Source organism: Poecilia formosa, unplaced genomic scaffold (genome assembly GCF_000485575.1).
Source record: "Poecilia formosa unplaced genomic scaffold, Poecilia_formosa-5.1.2 Scaffold13, whole genome shotgun sequence".
NCBI lineage: Eukaryota > Metazoa > Chordata > Actinopteri > Cyprinodontiformes > Poeciliidae > Poecilia > Poecilia formosa.
The window spans coordinates 3,356,416-3,375,057 of record NW_006799952.1 but is presented as its reverse complement, the minus strand read 5'-3'; the positions used below and the strand labels follow the sequence as shown (position 1 = coordinate 3,375,057).

General features: G+C 38.5%; 2 protein-coding genes across 3 annotated transcripts in view; both read left to right on the top strand.

Moving 5' to 3' along the window:
• Positions 1–5,316, top strand: part of LOC103133825 (voltage-dependent calcium channel subunit alpha-2/delta-1) — an 81,710-nt gene extending 76,394 nt beyond the window's left edge. Inside the window, exons 39-41 of the mRNA XM_016668153.1 lie at positions 34–146; positions 702–784; positions 3,280–5,316. Coding sequence (XP_016523639.1) covers positions 34–146; positions 702–784; positions 3,280–3,387 — 304 coding nt within the window. The 3' untranslated portion in view covers positions 3,388–5,316. The remainder of the gene's footprint in view (positions 1–33; positions 147–701; positions 785–3,279) is intronic.
• Positions 5,317–15,541: 10,225 nt separating this feature from the next.
• The window catches only part of hgfb (hepatocyte growth factor b), a 23,910-nt gene continuing 20,809 nt past the window's right edge, over positions 15,542–18,642 (top strand). Inside the window, exons 1-4 of one of the 2 annotated variants that reach the window (XM_007545663.2) lie at positions 15,542–15,698; positions 16,925–17,015; positions 17,278–17,390; positions 17,968–18,082. In XM_007545663.2, the coding sequence (XP_007545725.1) occupies positions 15,641–15,698; positions 16,925–17,015; positions 17,278–17,390; positions 17,968–18,082 (377 nt within the window). In that variant the 5' untranslated portion in view covers positions 15,542–15,640. Of the gene's footprint in view, positions 15,699–16,855; positions 17,016–17,277; positions 17,391–17,967; positions 18,083–18,642 lie in introns of both variants that reach the window. The other variant, XM_007545662.2, reaches the window with a different exon arrangement.

The window sequence follows — 18,642 nt, the reverse complement described above, 5'->3', positions numbered from 1 at the left end:
TATATATAAATGTGTGGTTTCTGTGCTTTTTAGGATGTATCGTGCTGAGAAGCTTCCCAACACAAACTTGGTGTTTCTGATCACTGATGCCAAGGCAACATGTTTATCATGTGACCCCCGGCCGCTTCGTCAAGCCGAGCAACCCTGTATCCTTTTCTTTTGGCTTGTAAAAACTCACCAGATCTTCGCTTATGTGCTTTCCAGTTCAACATCCATCACCCACAGGATAGTGAGGCTTTAAACTGACAATATAAGGAAGCACACCTAAGGAGTTTGTAGTAGTTCCCCAGTGGCTTTTCAGATGTGGACCGTTAACCAGATGTGCAGCATGAAATATAGCCTCACTCTTTTCTTGAACCAGAGCACTTTGTGCGAATTGCTTTGAGCTACAGGCTACCTTCAGATTAATTTAGAGATAAAAGTTGGAGGTAATTTGTAAACAAGGTTTGTGTTTGTATGTATTTGTAAACAAGGTTTGTGTTTATATGTTCAGAGTATGTTTTTTGACACTTGCTTTATTTGTCATCTTCTGTTTGCTTTATGTAAATCTGTTATTATAGATACACGTTGGGTTGGAACATGAACCAAACTATAGATAAGATAAGATGGATAGCACTTCAGTTCATCAATGTCGGGGGGGCGAGTGGTAAACATACAATGTTCACAGCTAATTGTTTTTTTTTTCCTGAGTGTGTGATCAGCTGAAGGACCAAATCCTTGTGAGCTGGCTCAGAGCCCCAGACATCGCAAAGGGCCTGATATGTGCTTTGACAACAATGAAAATGTAAGGGGCAAACACTTACTATACATAGGTTTGTGTGGAGAAAAAAAAAATAATTCCAAAAACAGCCATATAAGTGACATTATCAAGTCCAGTCAGCCTTACTTACACGCTTTTTTATTTTCACCTCAATGCTCATTGTTTTCTTTTTTGTTGTTTTTTTGTTGTTATTGTTTTTTTGTCTGCCTTGCATCATCTCATCGCCTTTCATTCTTGTTTTGTGATTTTGCATACCAAGGATGAGCCACTGTGTCCAGTCAGTCGGGGTTCCACTCTCATCTCTGCACCTCTTCTGTTGTTTCTGTTTCTGACTTCGGGGTCAGTTTCATCACAAAGCTTTATTGCAGACAGTTTAGCCAACCAAGTCAAAAAATCTCATAGTGATCCCTGTAGCTGATTTAATTTTGTCGGATTTACGCCTTAAATTTAAAAATGTTGCTTTTGTTCTGTAACCCTTTAATAGCTTGAAGTCCAAAACTCCAGTAGCTGTTATGCTTCAAAGTAATGACTTTGACTCTAGTATTTAGCTAGTAAGTTAGTTAGCAAGTACTGTTGCATATTCTGTTTGAAGCCACAGGGGTTTTGAGTTTTGGCAGCCATAAACTTAGTTTCTTACTCATTTTACTTCATTGTTGTTGGATTTTTTATTTTTTCTGTCAGATGTTTTGGAATGATTTTTCTATTGGTACTAAAGTTTAGTAACTGTTATTGCTCATAATTACATAATTATCTCTAAATAATTTCTTAAGTGTTTTATTGAGAAATACTTGACATCCATGTGAATCGTGAAGTGCAGTGTTTAAATGTCTTTTTCAAGGTTTCTGCTATTTGTCCTGGTTTCCTGATGATCAGGTTTTTAGATCAAATCCAGTTCTCGAAGCATGTTTTTTCTTTGAGTGTTGCCCACTAGCTTATTTAGGATTTACTACACGTTTGCATTGAGTTTGCGATCTGGAAAGTGTCCTGGACATGGACCTGAAATTTCAATATTCTTGAAGCTATTTTGCTTTTACTTTCCCTCCAGTGTGCTGTAAACAGTCCTGACAGTTTTTTCCCCCCTGCATGTCCTGTGTAGTCTAAAGCTTCATTAGATAACATAACTGTACCATACTCCTCTGCAATCCAATCTTCATACGTCCTGTTAATGTCAGTCTGTCCTTTATCTTTCTTTTGGGGCGGAAGTGGTTTCTTTGCCGATCTTGACTATAGAGCAGGGATTCGTAGTAAAACTACCCATAATGCCACTAACGGCAAGACAACAGCCCGATTTTTAGGTTTAAGGTATTTGATGTCAAAACATAAACAAATACCAAATGCAAATTATGTATATGTAGTTTATAAGGTCTATTGGGGGATTTTGCATTGCACCATTTAAAAAAGCAATTAAACAAAGGAACAAGGTGGATCAAATCACATTCAGTATAACTGTACCAAAACACAACTTTGAACAATTCATAGGACGTCTAAATATTTGGTAAAAAATGTTTCCCACACCTTTGTGAATCCTGCCTTTCATTGTGTTGCAACAATTATACTCCCAACCGGCCACTGATTCATGTGAGTGTGTGTTTATATTATGAAGAGGCCTTCTAGGGAAGCAAAGGGGAGGGGAGGAATGGCAGAGGAAGTAGATGAACAGAGTAAAAGTGGGTTTGCCCTTTTCCATTTTCAAACTGTCTTTTTTATTTTGGCTCAGCACCTCACAGGAAGACGGTTTGTGTCGAGGCCAGTCCATTTTGTCACTGGAGTAAACAGAGGAAGCCTCATATGGCTTTCCTGCTCTTTGAATAAAGAAGACTGCCGTCTCTTTTCCCTATGATTCTGCCCTGTTTGGATATACAGAATACACCCAAAAAGAAACAAGTGTTGAAACAATGTAGTGCTCAAATGCAATAAGGGGTATTAAAAGGAATTCAGCAGAAAAATGAATGTGACATTTTGAACATTTTCAGTATTTGAATTCTCTTAACAGAAATCAATTTTTGTAATTTGTAGATACAAAGTCTATGACTGAAGTAGTTCTGAAATTCATTAGAAAGTGTTAAGACACAAATTGTAACTTCTATGTTTTAGTTTTTTGATTAAATAAACACTTTCTTGCAAAAAGTATTGATGTCCCTCAAGCTACATTATTTTACAATGTTATAACTACAAACATCAATATATTTTACTAGGATAGTATGTGAACAAGAAGTCTCACAAAATTGTGACATCAAAGGAAGACGACACAAGTGTTCACCAAAGAGAGTTTCAGTAAGAGAAGCATCCATAATGACTATAAAGGAACGATACAAAACAAAGAAAAAGGACCCTAATCATACAGCCAGATCACACTTTAACAGTTTAGTTCAGAACATATTTTTGTGTTGGAATGGCCCACTCCTAATATCTTATTTGTATTAAACACAAATTAAAAAAAATCCACCATTCCATAAATGTAAAATATGCTATTTGTTGTATGCTGTGTCTTATTTCTCACACACTTATTTGTCTGACAGGAGGATGATTCTGATTGTGGAGGAGGGAACCACCTAAGTCCAAGTCTCTGGTCGATGCTTGGCCTCCAATTGCTGTTCTGGCTCACCAAATTTTTACTACAGTCATGACCCCTACACACACTCAAACGCTCACTCATGCACAGATGATCATCACATTGCACGGGAGGCCAGAAGACATTCCACTTGCGCCATACAGGATGTATGCAGAAACATGTGCAACATTTAAAAAAAAAAAAAACTTTAAAAAAAAAACTGTCTCAGCATTTCCATTTTCCTATGCCAAAGGGTGCTCATCCATTTCCTCCTCATCATTTTTAAAAGTGGAAACGTACTGAGATCAGCTGCAATCATTTCTACCATCTACAACTTAACCTTCTCTATGGTGCAAATGTAAGAGCTAACCAAACCCTTTAATTCTGCCTCATTTGTTTTTTTTTTTATTATTATTATTATTTATAAAGTAAAGATGGAAGATGTATTCCACTATGCCAACTGGAAATCACACAAAGACTACATGTTCACTGACAGCATTGATTTGTGAAGTTGTCAGCATTGTTTGTTGCATATGGGCCAATATGCTGTAGAGATGTTTCTCAACCAGTGCAAATATCATAATTATCATATTTTTCATTTAAAATGATATATATATATTTTTCTCCTTCTCCTCTTTATTGATTTTGTTTGTAAAATCAACCAGCACTCAGTGACTTGCTAGGTGTTTCATTGCCGTAGCATGTGCTCAGTAGAGAGCTTAAGATTACATCATCATTTTGACACCAAAGCTCCTAAGCAGTACCAAGGACCACAACCTTCCCAGAGAATGTGCACGTTATTGTTTTTTCTTTGTAAACAACATTCCTTGCTTACAGTATATCTGTATTTTAGCTACAGCATTAGGTGTGTCGGCCTGCACTCTGTGCAGAGTCTTTTAGGCAAATGACAACTTCAAACCTGGTTGTGCTTGGATTATCAGTTTGGTTGTCTTCGGCTTGATGCATTGAATTCCCAGTGCCTACATAGTAGCTCTAAACATTCTGATATATTGAATGAAGCAGTGCACCAGAGTTGTATTCTTACCATGTATGCCTCTAGGCTAACGCTTTATTTCACTATAGCAGGGACGTCAACCCTGGCAGTGATAATTTACGAAACGGGCCAAATCTGACTGCTGTTGCTCTAATTCTTGAGATCGACACCACAACCTCAATAAACCACTCGTTTCGATTTTGGGGTGGAAGGGAAAAACCAAACCCAATGCAGACCTTTTCCATGTGTCCCAGCATCACTCTCTCCCCTTTATAGCCCTGTTTCCGTTCCCTTTCTGGATCAAAAGACTCAGGAGCCAAGATGACTTGTGAATGAGCTCAGCATATCAAAGACTGTTTTATTTGTTTCATTCCTCTTGCCGTCACCTCCCTATGCTTGTTTCCTTTTTTATGTTGCTCTTAAAGTGCTGTGAAGAAAGGCGCTAAAGGTCTGGCGTCAAAATGCTGCATTGTGATGGGATGAGCTTGTCCGTGTTTGAACGCTGTATTTGCCTGTGATCAGCATCAGGGCCTGCTGGAGAGAAACGTTCTGAATACACTACTACTACCACCAGTGGTAATTTTGCATTGCCTTACTTTGTCAATAGTTACAAAGACCACATGTGGGTTTGGATCTGTTTATTTACGAGCTATTTTACCAATAGCTGCTAAATTCTCTCTACCTTGCCTTCATGGTGACATCCTGCTGTTGAGTGATCAGGTTATGCTGTCTTATCAAAGTTGCGTGTTGACTTGTGTTTTATCCCAGGGGTCCCGTGTCAATGTGCAGGCATGTGCGTGTCCCTCTGATTTCTGATTGTGCTTTAATACCATATATGAAAATACTCTTTTGTGGAACTTCACTAGCCTGAATAAGTTTTGTATACATTTGTACACTAAAACTATTTACTGTATAAAAGAAAAAAAAAACATGTAAAAGAAAAATGTTTATAATACGGTGTTGATTATTGTGCAAATATATATTCACAATAAAAGTGTTGTATTGTTATGACTAAGATTCCACCTTTCCCTCCCCCCTCCCACACACACACACACACACGCACACACACACACACACGTTGTTTTGTTCCAACTGGGAGCAGACCCAAACATCCGTGTTGCTGCAAACGGAAAGAACATCTGGACACGGGTTTCAATAACACTGCATCTGTAAAAGTACCATTATTTCCTGACTGTCTAATAATATACGTTTGTCCTTCAATAATATGCAGCCATGGAAAGTGAAACTACTAACCAAAGAATATTAGTGTTGCTGCACTGCACAGAGTTAAAAACAAATGTCCACTAAAACTAAATACAAACTGGTTTTTTTTTTGTTTGTTTGTTTATGCATCAGCAGAGAACTCTTTCATTTTTCCAAAATGTCTGTGCCAAACTTATTCAATTATAATAAACAACATTTTGTGCAGTATCAATTTAGTTTGACAGACTCACTTCTGGGACTAAAGTTCCTGAACAATTAAAATTACAAACTTGGCCTCATTCCAACCAGTGGGCGGTCCTTTATCCCACCATAATGAAAAAAAAAAACACTAATAATTTACAATAATGATTGATCTGTGTTGTAATTGAAACATGCACAAAGTTGGTCTGCAATTGTAAGAATGGTTTAATTCTCTTACAAAATGATATTTCTACTGAATATACATTTTTGACCTGTCATGTTTTTAAGAAAATGAAAATAAAGGCATTGTAATCTCCCTTTTCAATACTTTACCTTTTGCAAGCCCAAATATTGTAAATAATTTGAAACCCTTCGTTTACTAAATACTTTGAAATCATTATGACGTAGCTAAGATACACGTGTTGGACGCAGGTTCTTATGTTTTGTCAATGGTGGAAATTTTGTTCCAAACAAAGAAAAGCCGTAAGCAAGAATTTTATAAAAGTGATCGGCACTCTGAGATCGAAAGAGAACATCTGTGTTGAAATACATGTAGTGATTGTTAAAATAAACTGCAAAATTATTGATTACGCTGTGACAGAAATCATGTGTTTTCCTGCTGATCCAAGTAAATGCTCTTAGATCAGAAAGAGGCATGTCAGCACAAATTTTGGACTTTTTATAACATGTACGCATTTCCTCTTCTTTTAACTACATCAACATCCCTCAGGCATTTTCTCTTTGGTAAATCTGTTTTGGGTAAATTTATCATCCAAAATTTCCTACATTTTACCTACAGCAATTTCTTCAATATATTTATATTAGTGGATTGAGCATCTATTTTTATTTAATCTGATTCTCAACATCTACTTGTACATACGGTTTATTTGTTCTAATGTTTTTTTTTTTTTTTTTTTTTGTAATACTAAAATCATGTGTCTTAAATATACATTCAACCTAAATAATCCAGATTAATTAGTTTAGCCAGTAGTCCATAATTTTGGACAGTAGAAATAAATTATTGTATTTGGCATTTCAGACTGTTGGGACTGAAAGTGTCAACATCAAGGGATGAATTATAACAAAATCATCCCTTAATTTTGTCATAAATTTAAGGGATGAATTCTTAAAATACCATGGGAGATGTTTTATAATGTTAAACGGATAATGAATAGTACACAAAAGAGTCATTTTAATTGGGTTGATAAATTATTGCTCCCCTCACTCCCCTCATCCCTCAGTCCAGTTGTCAGGTTCTTATTGGAGGAACTTTTTTTTCCAGCGATCTAAAAACTTTGTAAGCCGTCTGACTCAGCAGTGGTTAAGTTGAAGCCTTGCAGTGGCTTTTTGGATTTCTGCCACCAGCTGCAGGAAGTGACACACAAGATCAATGTTGCATTGACAGCATGACCCATAGCTGGCTCTGCAAGAATCAGCTTGCGATTAGTGAACCCCAGTGAAGTTCAGTAACATGACTGTTATTATAATCGGACACCCTTTTACGTCTACTTACCAGAATACGCTATTTTTGGAGCAGTGTTTTAACCCTGGGACACATTGCAGCGAACTTCTCAGCCTCTAGGCCATGATGTTTTGAGGACACTCACCCCAAGTCTGAATAAACTTCACTCCAAATGTGGTAAACGTAACACAGTAACACCAGCAGCAAAACCATTAATTGGGACCTTTTTTTTTTTTTTTTTTTTACTATAAAAAAGGGGTTCCTGTAAGGAGTGACAGAGAGGTCACAATTTTTCCGTCATCATAAAATGCAGACACTGGAGTGGGACTAAAATTAAAACTGACATCCTGTAAAGAGGGGGGAAAAAAAGTACAAAAACAGTCTTGAATAATATCAGTGTGTGCTGCCAGAGTTAGTGCATGCATGGTATGCTTTCCAGTAATAGGCACAAACCTTCTATAAATATTTTGCAAAACATTGAGGACAAGGTGCATTTAGTATGACTTAACAAGAAAAACAAGGAGTGTAATTTAAAGCACGTTCCTAGATGACAAAAAAGACCCTAAACTGGGATTAGTTATTGACACATCTTTTAGCACCTGTTCTTCCAAAGCATCACCCATACTGTCACCAGCTTCAATGTGCAAATACATGTGTAGTCACTGAGATAAAGACGGTGTTCTCTCGTACAGAGCAACAAACACACACTTGGCATGTAACATCAGGAAATGCCACAGTGCTTTCCAAACCCATTAACGGTACCACAGAACCTCTCTGTTCTCTCTACCTGATTTTTCTTTCCCTGCTTTCAGTTACATTGTGTGTGTGAGTTTGCGAGTTTCACTTGTATGCGAGCTACATGAATGAAAATGTGTCCATGCACAGTATTCAGAAAGTATTCACCCGCCTTTGAATTGTTCACTCTTTGCTTCATTGCAGCCATTTGCTAAAGTCAAACAAGTTCATATTATTTCTCATGAATGTACATTCAGCACCCCATCTTACAAAGATGGGATACTGTATCCATTGTAACTTTGTAAAGTTCCAAAGTTTGCAAGGCAGACTTTGTAACTTCACAAGGTGAAATTGCACATTACACATAATTTTAATACAGTGCTTTGTGCTCTGGCTAGATGAAAAGGTTAGCTCTTAAGGGGGCTATTAATTTTGACCCTGATAGTTTTTGGTCTTTTGGACAAAAAAAAAAAAAATCACATTTTTAATACAAAGGTTTTAACATGGTGAAAGCCCACCTTTTGCTCTGACAACATCTGTAGCTCTTCTGGATTGGCTGTCTGAAAGGTTAACATGCTGGATTTATTCCACGTATAAACAGCCTTTCGCAGCAGAACTCAACTTCTGATTGGAGCACGTCGGTTCGATGGCTTTGAGTGGAGCCAATATTTCTGGCAAAATAGTGTGCATGATAATGTCCAAAAAACATAAAGATGATGAATACCTACACAAAGAATAAAGAAACCCTTATCAGAGTGAATTCCTCTTCAGACAAAATCAGGAGGGTGGTTTAACAAACCAATCATGGTAAGCATTCTACAAATGCTTGGAACAGTTTGTCTTCAAAAGCTATGCATGTGTAGCTATGTAAGCGATGTAACCTTAGAGTTTTTCCTTTTTTGAGTGAAGAATGCCGTCACAAGAGCTTAGCTCATTGTTTAGTAGGAATACTAAGGCACGCTGGAGTGAAAATGTTATCTTGGTGGTTATTGTAGATACTTGAGGCACCTTTCCTGTCCTGATCCTGTCTTCAGAGAGCTGAAGGTAGAACTTCACTGGCTGGATCTTACACAGCATGTGCAAACACTTGACTGTGTGTGTTATTGCCTGAGCTTCCCAGCATGAATGTCTGGCAAATCACTCAGGTGGGCTCCAAAAAGGCTGTTTTCAATCCCGCCTGCTGCATGCCATGTTCACCATCAACATGTTAATTACATGTATGAGTTCTGACACAGACACATGTGGGATGAAGTATACCTACAGCCCCACAGCAGCTTTTCCCCTGCATTGACTCTTTGATTTTTTTTTATTTTTTTTTTACCAAGTACATTCGCTACCCCGGTGCATCAGTGTTTCTGAGTGAATCACACAAGAGCAAATTAGATGTGAGAAAAACAGACAAGACAAGCTGACTGTTTGCAGATGTGTAAGAAATGAGGAATCATGAGTTTGGGTTCTATTTTAAGATCTACTCTCACGTTTTCGTTATGTGTATAATGTTTGGTTTCCTTTTATTTATGCGACGGCTGTGCAGCGGTTTTACATTTGTGTTCTTTTAGGCATTTCTGAGAATGCTTCTCGGAGAATGTTGAGGCTCAGATTTTGGAATGGGAACATTTTTGATGTACTGCGTTTTTCAGTCGGCGTGCGTATTTATTTTCAATATATCTGTTAGTTGCAAGCTTAACTTCAGAGGCTCCAGTGGAAAATATGCACAGAGTCGCTCTGTTCAAAAAGTTAGTGTCACTGGTAAACAATCCCATCCAAACACAAACATTAAGATGATGGATATATTCAACTTTGTCACTGTGCACTTTTGCGAGACCCAGGTCTACTGTCAAATAGCCGGCACAATAGAGTGCGTGTGGGACACCGATGTGTTTTTGGGACACGCTTTATGTATACCATGCTAGAGGATGTGTCATTTAAACAGTCATGCTTTGTGTTAATATACAAACTCACCATGGCATTTTGTTCATGAATTGTTCAAGTGTTCAGAGACAAATGTTCACATCAACACCCATAAACAAAGGAGGAAGGGAAGACAAAAGGCAACTTTTTTTTTTACTTTACTGTTCTCACAACTAAGGGTGTTTTGCTGTATTAAAATATTTAGTGTAATAAAATTTAATATGTTTCACTACAGGAAGCAAATTAATCAAGATTTTGTATTTGAAAAGTTACTGATAAGTGTGTTTCAGGATATTCATTGTTCATTTTTAATGTACATAAACTTCTTTGGATGAAAGCAAAACTGCCTTTACCACTAACAGAGAAAATACTGAATTGAAACAGTCCTGCTGCAGACAAAACAACTTGATCATAGACAGAAAAGTCGGAAAAATTAGTCATCGAATTAAGATTTTGTTCTCTGCTTTCTGTAGTTAAAAAAGTTTAGTCATTTTGTAAAAATGGCACAAGATGTTTTGTAGTAAAATAAATAGCACGCTGGCTAGAGTTTGTAGGATAGAACGAGGTTGTCATGCTTTTTATTCTGGCTTTATTGCTCCTGTTTATCATTAAGATGTCCAATAAATAGGGATTCACAATCAGGTTTATTTGCAAAGCTTGTGCACACAAACAAGGGATTTGATGTCAGTTCTGCTTGACTCTCACTGGAGGATTTTAAAAACCTCTAAAAAAAAGAAAAAATAGTTTTTTTTTCTTTTGCTTAACAAAAGAGGAAGATGAGGTTGAATTAGTATAAATGTGCATCGTAGGTATGTAACCAAACCATAGCCACGAAGGGGTTAATGTCAGGTCAGTTTGAGATATCTGAGTTTCAAAATTGATGCCATTACTAGTAATATTTTAATATTTTAAACTTGTTCAGTTTAATATTTTTGGTTGATTAATGTAAGTTAATCATAATAAATGTTATTATGTTTGTGAACTATGCGAAGAAATTACAGCTCTTCTCTTATGTTTTTTGGATGATAGTTTATACTTTGTACCTGTACCCAATTGGACTGTACTGAGATGTACAAGTGTAGAATGGACAACTGTCAGGTTAAATATCATATCAACTGAATTTTACAGATTCTTTGAGCGTGACAGTAAGACATAATGTGCAACCCACCAATGCAACCCACCAAGCTTCTACTTGTACAACTTAGAATTTTTTTTTTTTTTTTTTCTCATTTTAGTCAACTGTTATGCATGGAAAAATGTACAACTTTTTTTCTCATAGTGCCCTGAACTCCAAAATTCTGTACTCGTAATAACTCAAAAGCAGACCACAGAGATGAAGCTGGGAGGCAGTGTGTGGGGGGGAGGGAGAACGGGGCGCTGGGAGGGTGGGGGGGATATTATGACAAATTTCTCTTGACGAATATGTTTAAAACTGTGCGGGTTTTTTTGTTTGTTTTTTTTCTGAAGAAGAAAACTACGTCTCTGCAGAGTTTATTTGTATTGCCTGGAAATGTCAGCAAACCTCCATTAGGAGCAGTGGCCACAATCACGTGTGCTGACAACAGGAAATGTGTGTTTATTTAAAGGAGGATCACTTGACACAGTATCTGTGTTTACAGCATCTTCCCCAAACAGTTCACAACTGCCTCGCTCTGGCGCATCTTCTCCCCTAATTGCACTTACCTACCTGAGCCACCATACCCGCATGTCTGAGTCCTCTATCTCAAATTGCAACAGTTTCTAGCATACTCTCGTCACCTATTTCTAAAACAGATGGTGTCTTTTGGAGAAATCTGTTCTGTTTTCTGACGTCTAGAAGTTGGTTTAATCTGAGGTCACACACAGGTTTAGCTATTTTCAACAGAGGACATAGAACATAGAAGTGTATTTGCATACACCCACTGTCGAAGACCAATGCACACAAAGATTCCAAACAAATCTGCAGGAAGTCCATTAATACTCAACACACTCCACAAGTATGCATGCAAATAGAGCCACCACTGCTGCCCTACTATGTTTCTTCACTTCCCTTTTAGACAAAAAACCCATTGTTCCAGACTGTTCTTCATCCGCACTGCCTGTGAAGCCGCTTCTTCACCCTTAATATCATCTCAATCTCCCATTGAACTCTCTCTCCCCCATTACCAGATATGAGGTTTTCTGGCAATAACCAGCCACAGATGTGAGGAGTCTCCAACGGTGACAGGCCGGCACTCGCGTGGAGCGAGGCAGAGGGCTTCTGGGTTTCTCTAATTTCCATCTCCGAGCAGAAGTCTCGCAGACGCAGTGAAAACACCCACTGGATTCTTGCGAGGAGAGTCAGTAATGGGATTGTGGCAGTGAGGAGTTTTTTTGTCGCAATCTCACGCTGGTGAAGGTTATTCACTCATATGCTGCTTGTTATACGTTTGTGAGTGTGTTTATGTGTACTGAAAACAATGAAGAGATGCGTTTCATACACTTTTTGTACTTTTTATTCCTTTGGAATAAAAGTAAAAACATGCTAAAAACAGAAAACATGTTTGGCTCCAGTGAAAGTGTCTGACTCATCGATGATTCTTTATTATTGCAAGGAACTCTGCAGTTCCCGCAGGACTTCACAGGACCATTACTCACCAAACCAGACAGAATATAGAGATGGAGTCTGTTTCCTCCTACATATTCATCCGGCTACTTCTATGATTTGTTTCGCACACATGACGTGATTGTTACAAAATAGCCAGATATTTCCACGTTCCTGTAAATCTTTGGACTAACTTGATACCTAATCAATACGCTGCTCTGTGCTAAGGACTGCAGTAAAGCTGGATGAGTGCTACATCAGAGCTGCCTGAAAGCACTGCCATGAAGTTTCATGCTATCTCATGCTGTCATCACTGGAAACAGAGATGGCACTCATCCATCCACGCCCCCCCTTCCTTACCACTGAGTTCATCTTATCTAAGAGGGAACCAGCAGAGCAGTATAAACAACTACCCGGCCTATTGAGTTTCCCGTTGCTGACAAGTGGCTTCCAGACAAGTGAACATGGTAGAGGAAAGATTGACAAAACAGGATGGGTGAGAAAAAAGACTGAGTGAATGGTAACACATTTTAGAAATGCTGTTAAAATGTTAAAATATAGCCAATTTTGGTTGTTTTAATAACACAGGCCCTCAGTCAAATATGGACACACCCTCACAGGAGTTGGTTTAACATAACAGGGTTGGGTGATTGGTTTGATTCACCAATATTTACTATTCAAAAATAATGGTTAGCGTGGCTGATGGTTGACATTAAAGCTTTCACAAAGTGAGTTGAAAACAATTACTGAAACAATGGCTTATGAGGCTTATGACTCCAAGTGATCATTTTTAAGTACCTGCTTATTTGATGGGACTCAATCTTCACAGTGACAGGCAGGACACACATTGGACAAATTTCCAGTCCGTCACAAAAACACAAAACACGAAAAAGAATGTACACACTCATACCAGATGCACAATTTAAAAAGAAATGAGAATGAAAATCTTATTGCTGGGAGGTCACAGTGTTAACTGTATGAATGATGGAAATAAAAAAAAAAATCCTATATCTAAGAGGATTTATTGGAAAACAAATAGATATGGATAACTAGATCTGTACCACTATAAAATATTTACATTCTAGATGGACTATTTCCATTTGTTTGGTTTTAGCATAAAATGTCAAGCACAACCAGAATTAGCTTTTGCTAACTACTGAGCACGTAAAAGGCTAATATCAGCTTACATAAACAAATGTTTTTATAGTGTGAACTTTAGTAACTAACATCGTTAAATGGCTTAAGTTTTAAAACCTCAATCTATTTAACAGGTTTGTTTCAAAACATGCTGATTTGAATCCTGTACTTGTCTTCTCCTCTGTGGTGAAGGAGCTAAGTCAAAGACAGCGCCACATGCTGGAGTACAAAGTCTTTGTCTTAGTCTTTACCATGAGTATATTTCAAAAGATATAATCAATCTATAGTCTTTTGGCAGGAGAGAATTCATCAAATGCAACAAAACAAGTTTAAAGAGGATTTTATGTGAAATCTGCTTTCTAAAGCATTATGTGATGCCATAATGTCATTCCCTCATCAAAAACATACCTGGTGTGTTGCTTTAATTCTTTCATTCACGTTGGAGAAATCCTTGCTATCTATTTTCACAAAGCTCCTCCTTGGAGCTACAGTCCCCATCTGAGCTTCATTCTCACTGAGCACTCCTCCCCAGTGCTTTCCACTTTCAGCTCCATCAGATTAGTGGCAGCAGCAATTAGCAAACACCTGCAGGTGTCTGCTGAGTTTATCATATCTCAGTCCAACATTCCTAAGAATGCTTGTAAATGGCTTAATGGAGTAGCATTGTTGTGATGATGTACTGATGCAGGAGTGTCTGAAAGAGTAGGAGCTTAGCATGCCTAGGTGGGACCCATGAGGGGAAAAGGAGGGCAGACCATATGGGTCCCATATGGGTTTGTCCTCGGGTTCCACGATGGCCCCACATGGGTTTGCCTGTGTAGGGCCAGAGCCCACATGGGCCCTACATGGGCCCTATATGGTGGTGGCCCACATGGGTTTGTCCATTTAGGTCCCATGTAGGGCCCATGTGGGCTCTGGCCCTACACGGGCAAACCCATGTGGGGCCATCGTGGAACCCGTGGACAAACCCATATGGGACCCATATATCAGCCCTCCTTTCCCCCACATGGGTCCCACCTAGGCATGCTGGCTGGGAGAGGCCCAATTTCAAGATGTCATATTGCCAAGTCAAATTCCATTTTGGTATGGTTAATATATAAATCTATAAAAAAACAATTCAAACAACTGAAAGTAACATAGTTACTTGATTGTACAATATATATGAAATGGCACTGTGTCTGAAAAATACATAAAACCCTTTAAAAAGAAGTTAAATTATTTTAAACTAAACTTTAACAAACAAATTCACGCTTAAAATGTCTTATTTTATAAGCAATATTTCTTGTGTCAGGGTTGGAAAGGTCAAAGAAATCTAATAGCTATTAGAATTTGCACATGAATTAAATCACACATTTATGTTGATACTTTTAATTCCTTTACAAACAACTTTGTGGAAATGGGATTAGTTAAACCTTCCTCTGGGAAGGTTTAAGTAATAGCCTATTACTGTACTCATACCACTAATAGGACTCATTCTGGTCCTACTACTAATAGGACCAGAATGAGTATTAGGGCCACTAGGACTAATTTTAATTTTTATGTCTGGAGACCTGTCCCAATAAAACTCCCGGGTAATTTACTTTTCAGTTTTAGGTAGTGGGGGAAAAAAAAAAAGTTAAAAGACAAAACTTAAGACAAATGGCGAATTTCCCTCAGCGCTGACGGGATGGAAATAATAGGGTTAAAGTGAAGTCAAAAAATAACACATGTGAAATATTTAACCTGCTTAATTTGTTTATTTGAACAGGATGCAACCCCATTCACATCATAAACAAAACACATCCAGCACCACACAGGTCTGAACATTCGCACCCCCCTTTAAATATTGGTAAAGTACGTACTTGCTGGTTGCGGAGGGATAAAGTCGAAAAAAAAAACGAGATGAAAAATAAATAAAACGTAGAGCAAGAAGAAGATAGATGCGTAACTCTTTCGCGCGCGCGCAAACAGGCAGAGGGGGAGGATGGGGGGGAGAAGGAGGGAGGGAGAGAGGGAGGGAGGTGAATAAGTACTTAGAGGGGAGACGCATCATTTGTGCAGTGGTGGAAGCAAAGTCTCTTGGTATCTGTCAGAGCGCACAGCAGGCAGCGTTTCCATTTGTTTTCTCTGCACGTTGTTGTGTAATGAAGGCGATGTGGATTTACAGGCTCGTTGTTGGACTCGCAGTCGTTTCTTGCTGCGGTAAGTTCTTCTTTTTGTCTTTCCCCCGGTAAACTGTTTAGTAACAGTTTGGAAAACGTGTCTGACTGGCTGCAGTCGCGTTTTCACTGCACTGGCTGGCGCTCCACGAATAGCCGATAGCAGTTTTATTCAAATAGCCTACCTTCTTGTTAATTTAATCTGACACAAAATAGTAATAATGAAAAAATAAAGACAGAAATATGTACATTATTTTGTTGTAAAAGCTGTATCTGAAGGTGTATTTTCTATCCATAGCATTTATTTCACCTTGCAAGAACTTTTAAGCGTTCATAAACCCAAGTGATATATGAAACACTATGCAGCTGTTTTCATCCCATACTGCTGTGTCATCCGCAAAAGGACCTCCTAACCTGTTACAAAAAGCTCTAACAAAGTGATCAAATAACGTACTGTCACACAGTGTAACCAGCTAAAACCATTTAACCTTTCTGTAGTCCATTTAGTTTTTTAGTTTTTTTTTGTTTTTTTTCTCCAGCAGAATGATTCTCAAAGTTTCATTCAGCAGAGTAGAAGCATAACTTTAATTGACTCACGTCAAACCTCTGATCCTTCATGTCATCCAAACTTAATGCATAGACAGAATCTGAAAGCAGGACTCATCATCCTTGTCATTTCAAGATTGGTCATTTTTTTCCTCTGCATTGTTAAAAGAAGAAGAAGAAGAAAAAATCAAGTCAATTGAAGTGCTTGCAGACAGACAAACAACACGTGTAGGAAGAAGGGGAAGAGTGATGTGGTTTTGGGATTTGAAACCAGAGTTTTCTTTTCAAGTGGCTCTCTGATTTTTACAGAGATGTAAAAGACCCAAGGCAAATTGGCACACTTAAAGCAGCCTGACTCATGACTAGTTGATCTAGTGGGAGTGTTTGTATTAACATGTCATCCACACCACCTTTCTGAATGATGTTGAATAATAATAGGAGATTCATCTTATTTAAAGTGAACGAACAGTGTAACACAATTCTCCTCAGTGGATAGCTAATTGCAGAACAGGTTAGTAAACCAAAAGCAAGTCCTGCATGTTCTTCCTCCTCATTAAAGTTAGTTATACCTTAGTGTCTGTTTTGCCTTAAAAAAGTTTCTTCACACTCTGTATTGCTGCAACTGCATGACCATGTTTTGTGATTGTGCGACAGAGGGCAGGCGAAATGCTCTCCAGGACTATCAGAAATCCGAAGGTACCCGACTGGCTGTTGTGTCTCCAGATTCCTCACATTTGACCAAAAGCAGGAAACTGAGCTTAACCAAATGTGCAAAAACATGCAGTCGCGGAAAAAGACTCCCATTCAACTGCAGGTTTGTCAACAATGATTCCCCTATCCTTTTTCTTTTTAAATATGCAAATTGAACTCATGGAAACGGATGTCAGTTGGAAAAAAAAAAAAAAAAAAAAACAACCAAGGGATTGATGATGCGACCTCCTAACCATATAAAATGATTATGAGTGGCATCATTTTAACTACTAAAACACCTGTCAATGCATTTTGCTTCAAGAAATTACAGATTGTATTCAGTCGTCATTTGACCTCAGCTTTCTCTATCTGTTTTCCTTCACCAGAGCTTTCCTCTATGATCATCGGAACAGGAAATGCCAGTGGCTTTCATTTGACAGAAATTCACCAGGAGCTCAAAGCCATCAGAACGTCTACTATGACCTCTATCAAAAGAAAGGTGCCCTTTTCTGTTTTCTTTTCCTTTTTGCCAACTGATATTAGGACCAGACGCTGTCTCACCCGATCAGCCTGTCGATCAGGACAGGAAAGTTATCCCCATTAAGGGTGGTTTGTGTTGCATTAATGTATCAATTATATTTGGAATTTGATTTGTCTATTGATTTTAGTGGTCAAAGTGGTTTATTTTTAGTAATCATAGCAGCCCACAGGGGGGAAAACAAGGGAGTGTCAAGGGTAATTGTCTTTTCTTTACAGCCCCGCTATATGTCATGCTTTATTCTCTGCTGTTACAAAGTGGTGTTCGTATAAACACTGGAAATCCCTGTCTTCGGTTTAGTCAAGATGACCAAAAAAAAAAAAGCGAACATCCAAGCTCTGCAGCCAGTGTGAACCCGCATGGCCCTGATTGGGAAAACAGATTCCTCTTCTGGCAATGTCACATTCTTGTTAAGCCCAGCATTGCAACTCCCTCTCTCTGTTTTCTTCATTAGTTGCTCAGGCTTTGTCTATAAAAATTGTGATCAGGTTGTTAACTCATCACATTTCCCTCTTCTCTCGTTTTTGCCTCACTGCAGACTACATAAGGGAATGCATTGTGGGGACAGGTCAGAGCTACAGGGGTCGGAGGTCAGTGACAGTCAGTGGGATCCTGTGCCAAGCCTGGGCCTCCCCAATACCTCATGAGCACAAGTAAGAAATGCAATGTTCTTTTCACCCCAGTGTCAAACAGCACCGTGTTATAAGCTGCTGTTAATGTTAGTGTTGGCCAGTAAGAGCAGCAATTAGCTGGTAGCTAGAGGCTAGTCTGTGTCCATGTGTGGGTTTGATATATTAGTGGCTGATTATGCTCCAGGGAGCAGTCATTCATCAGAGGTGACCTCATTGTAACACTTCACTGAGTCACACATCATTTCCTGCAATGGCCAGTCTGTTTATCGAGATGTGTGTTTATTTTGCATGTGTGTCTCCGTACAGAAATTTGGATCTTATCTAATTTGCGACTAGCTTCTAAGATAAGAGGCTGCATGCGATTTCTTGGGGGGAATGCATCAAAAAACACTAAATGGACAGCAAGAGTAGATCACAATGTCTTAAGAGCAACAAGATTAAAGTGTAAATCCTTTTCCTACTCAGTCTGGACGAGCATGGAAAACGAACATAGTGTGTGGTAAAATATTTCTATATCCAGCCTGTTTTTTGTGTCCTTCCTTCCTTCCTTCCTTCCTTCCTTCCTTCCTTCCTTCCTTCCT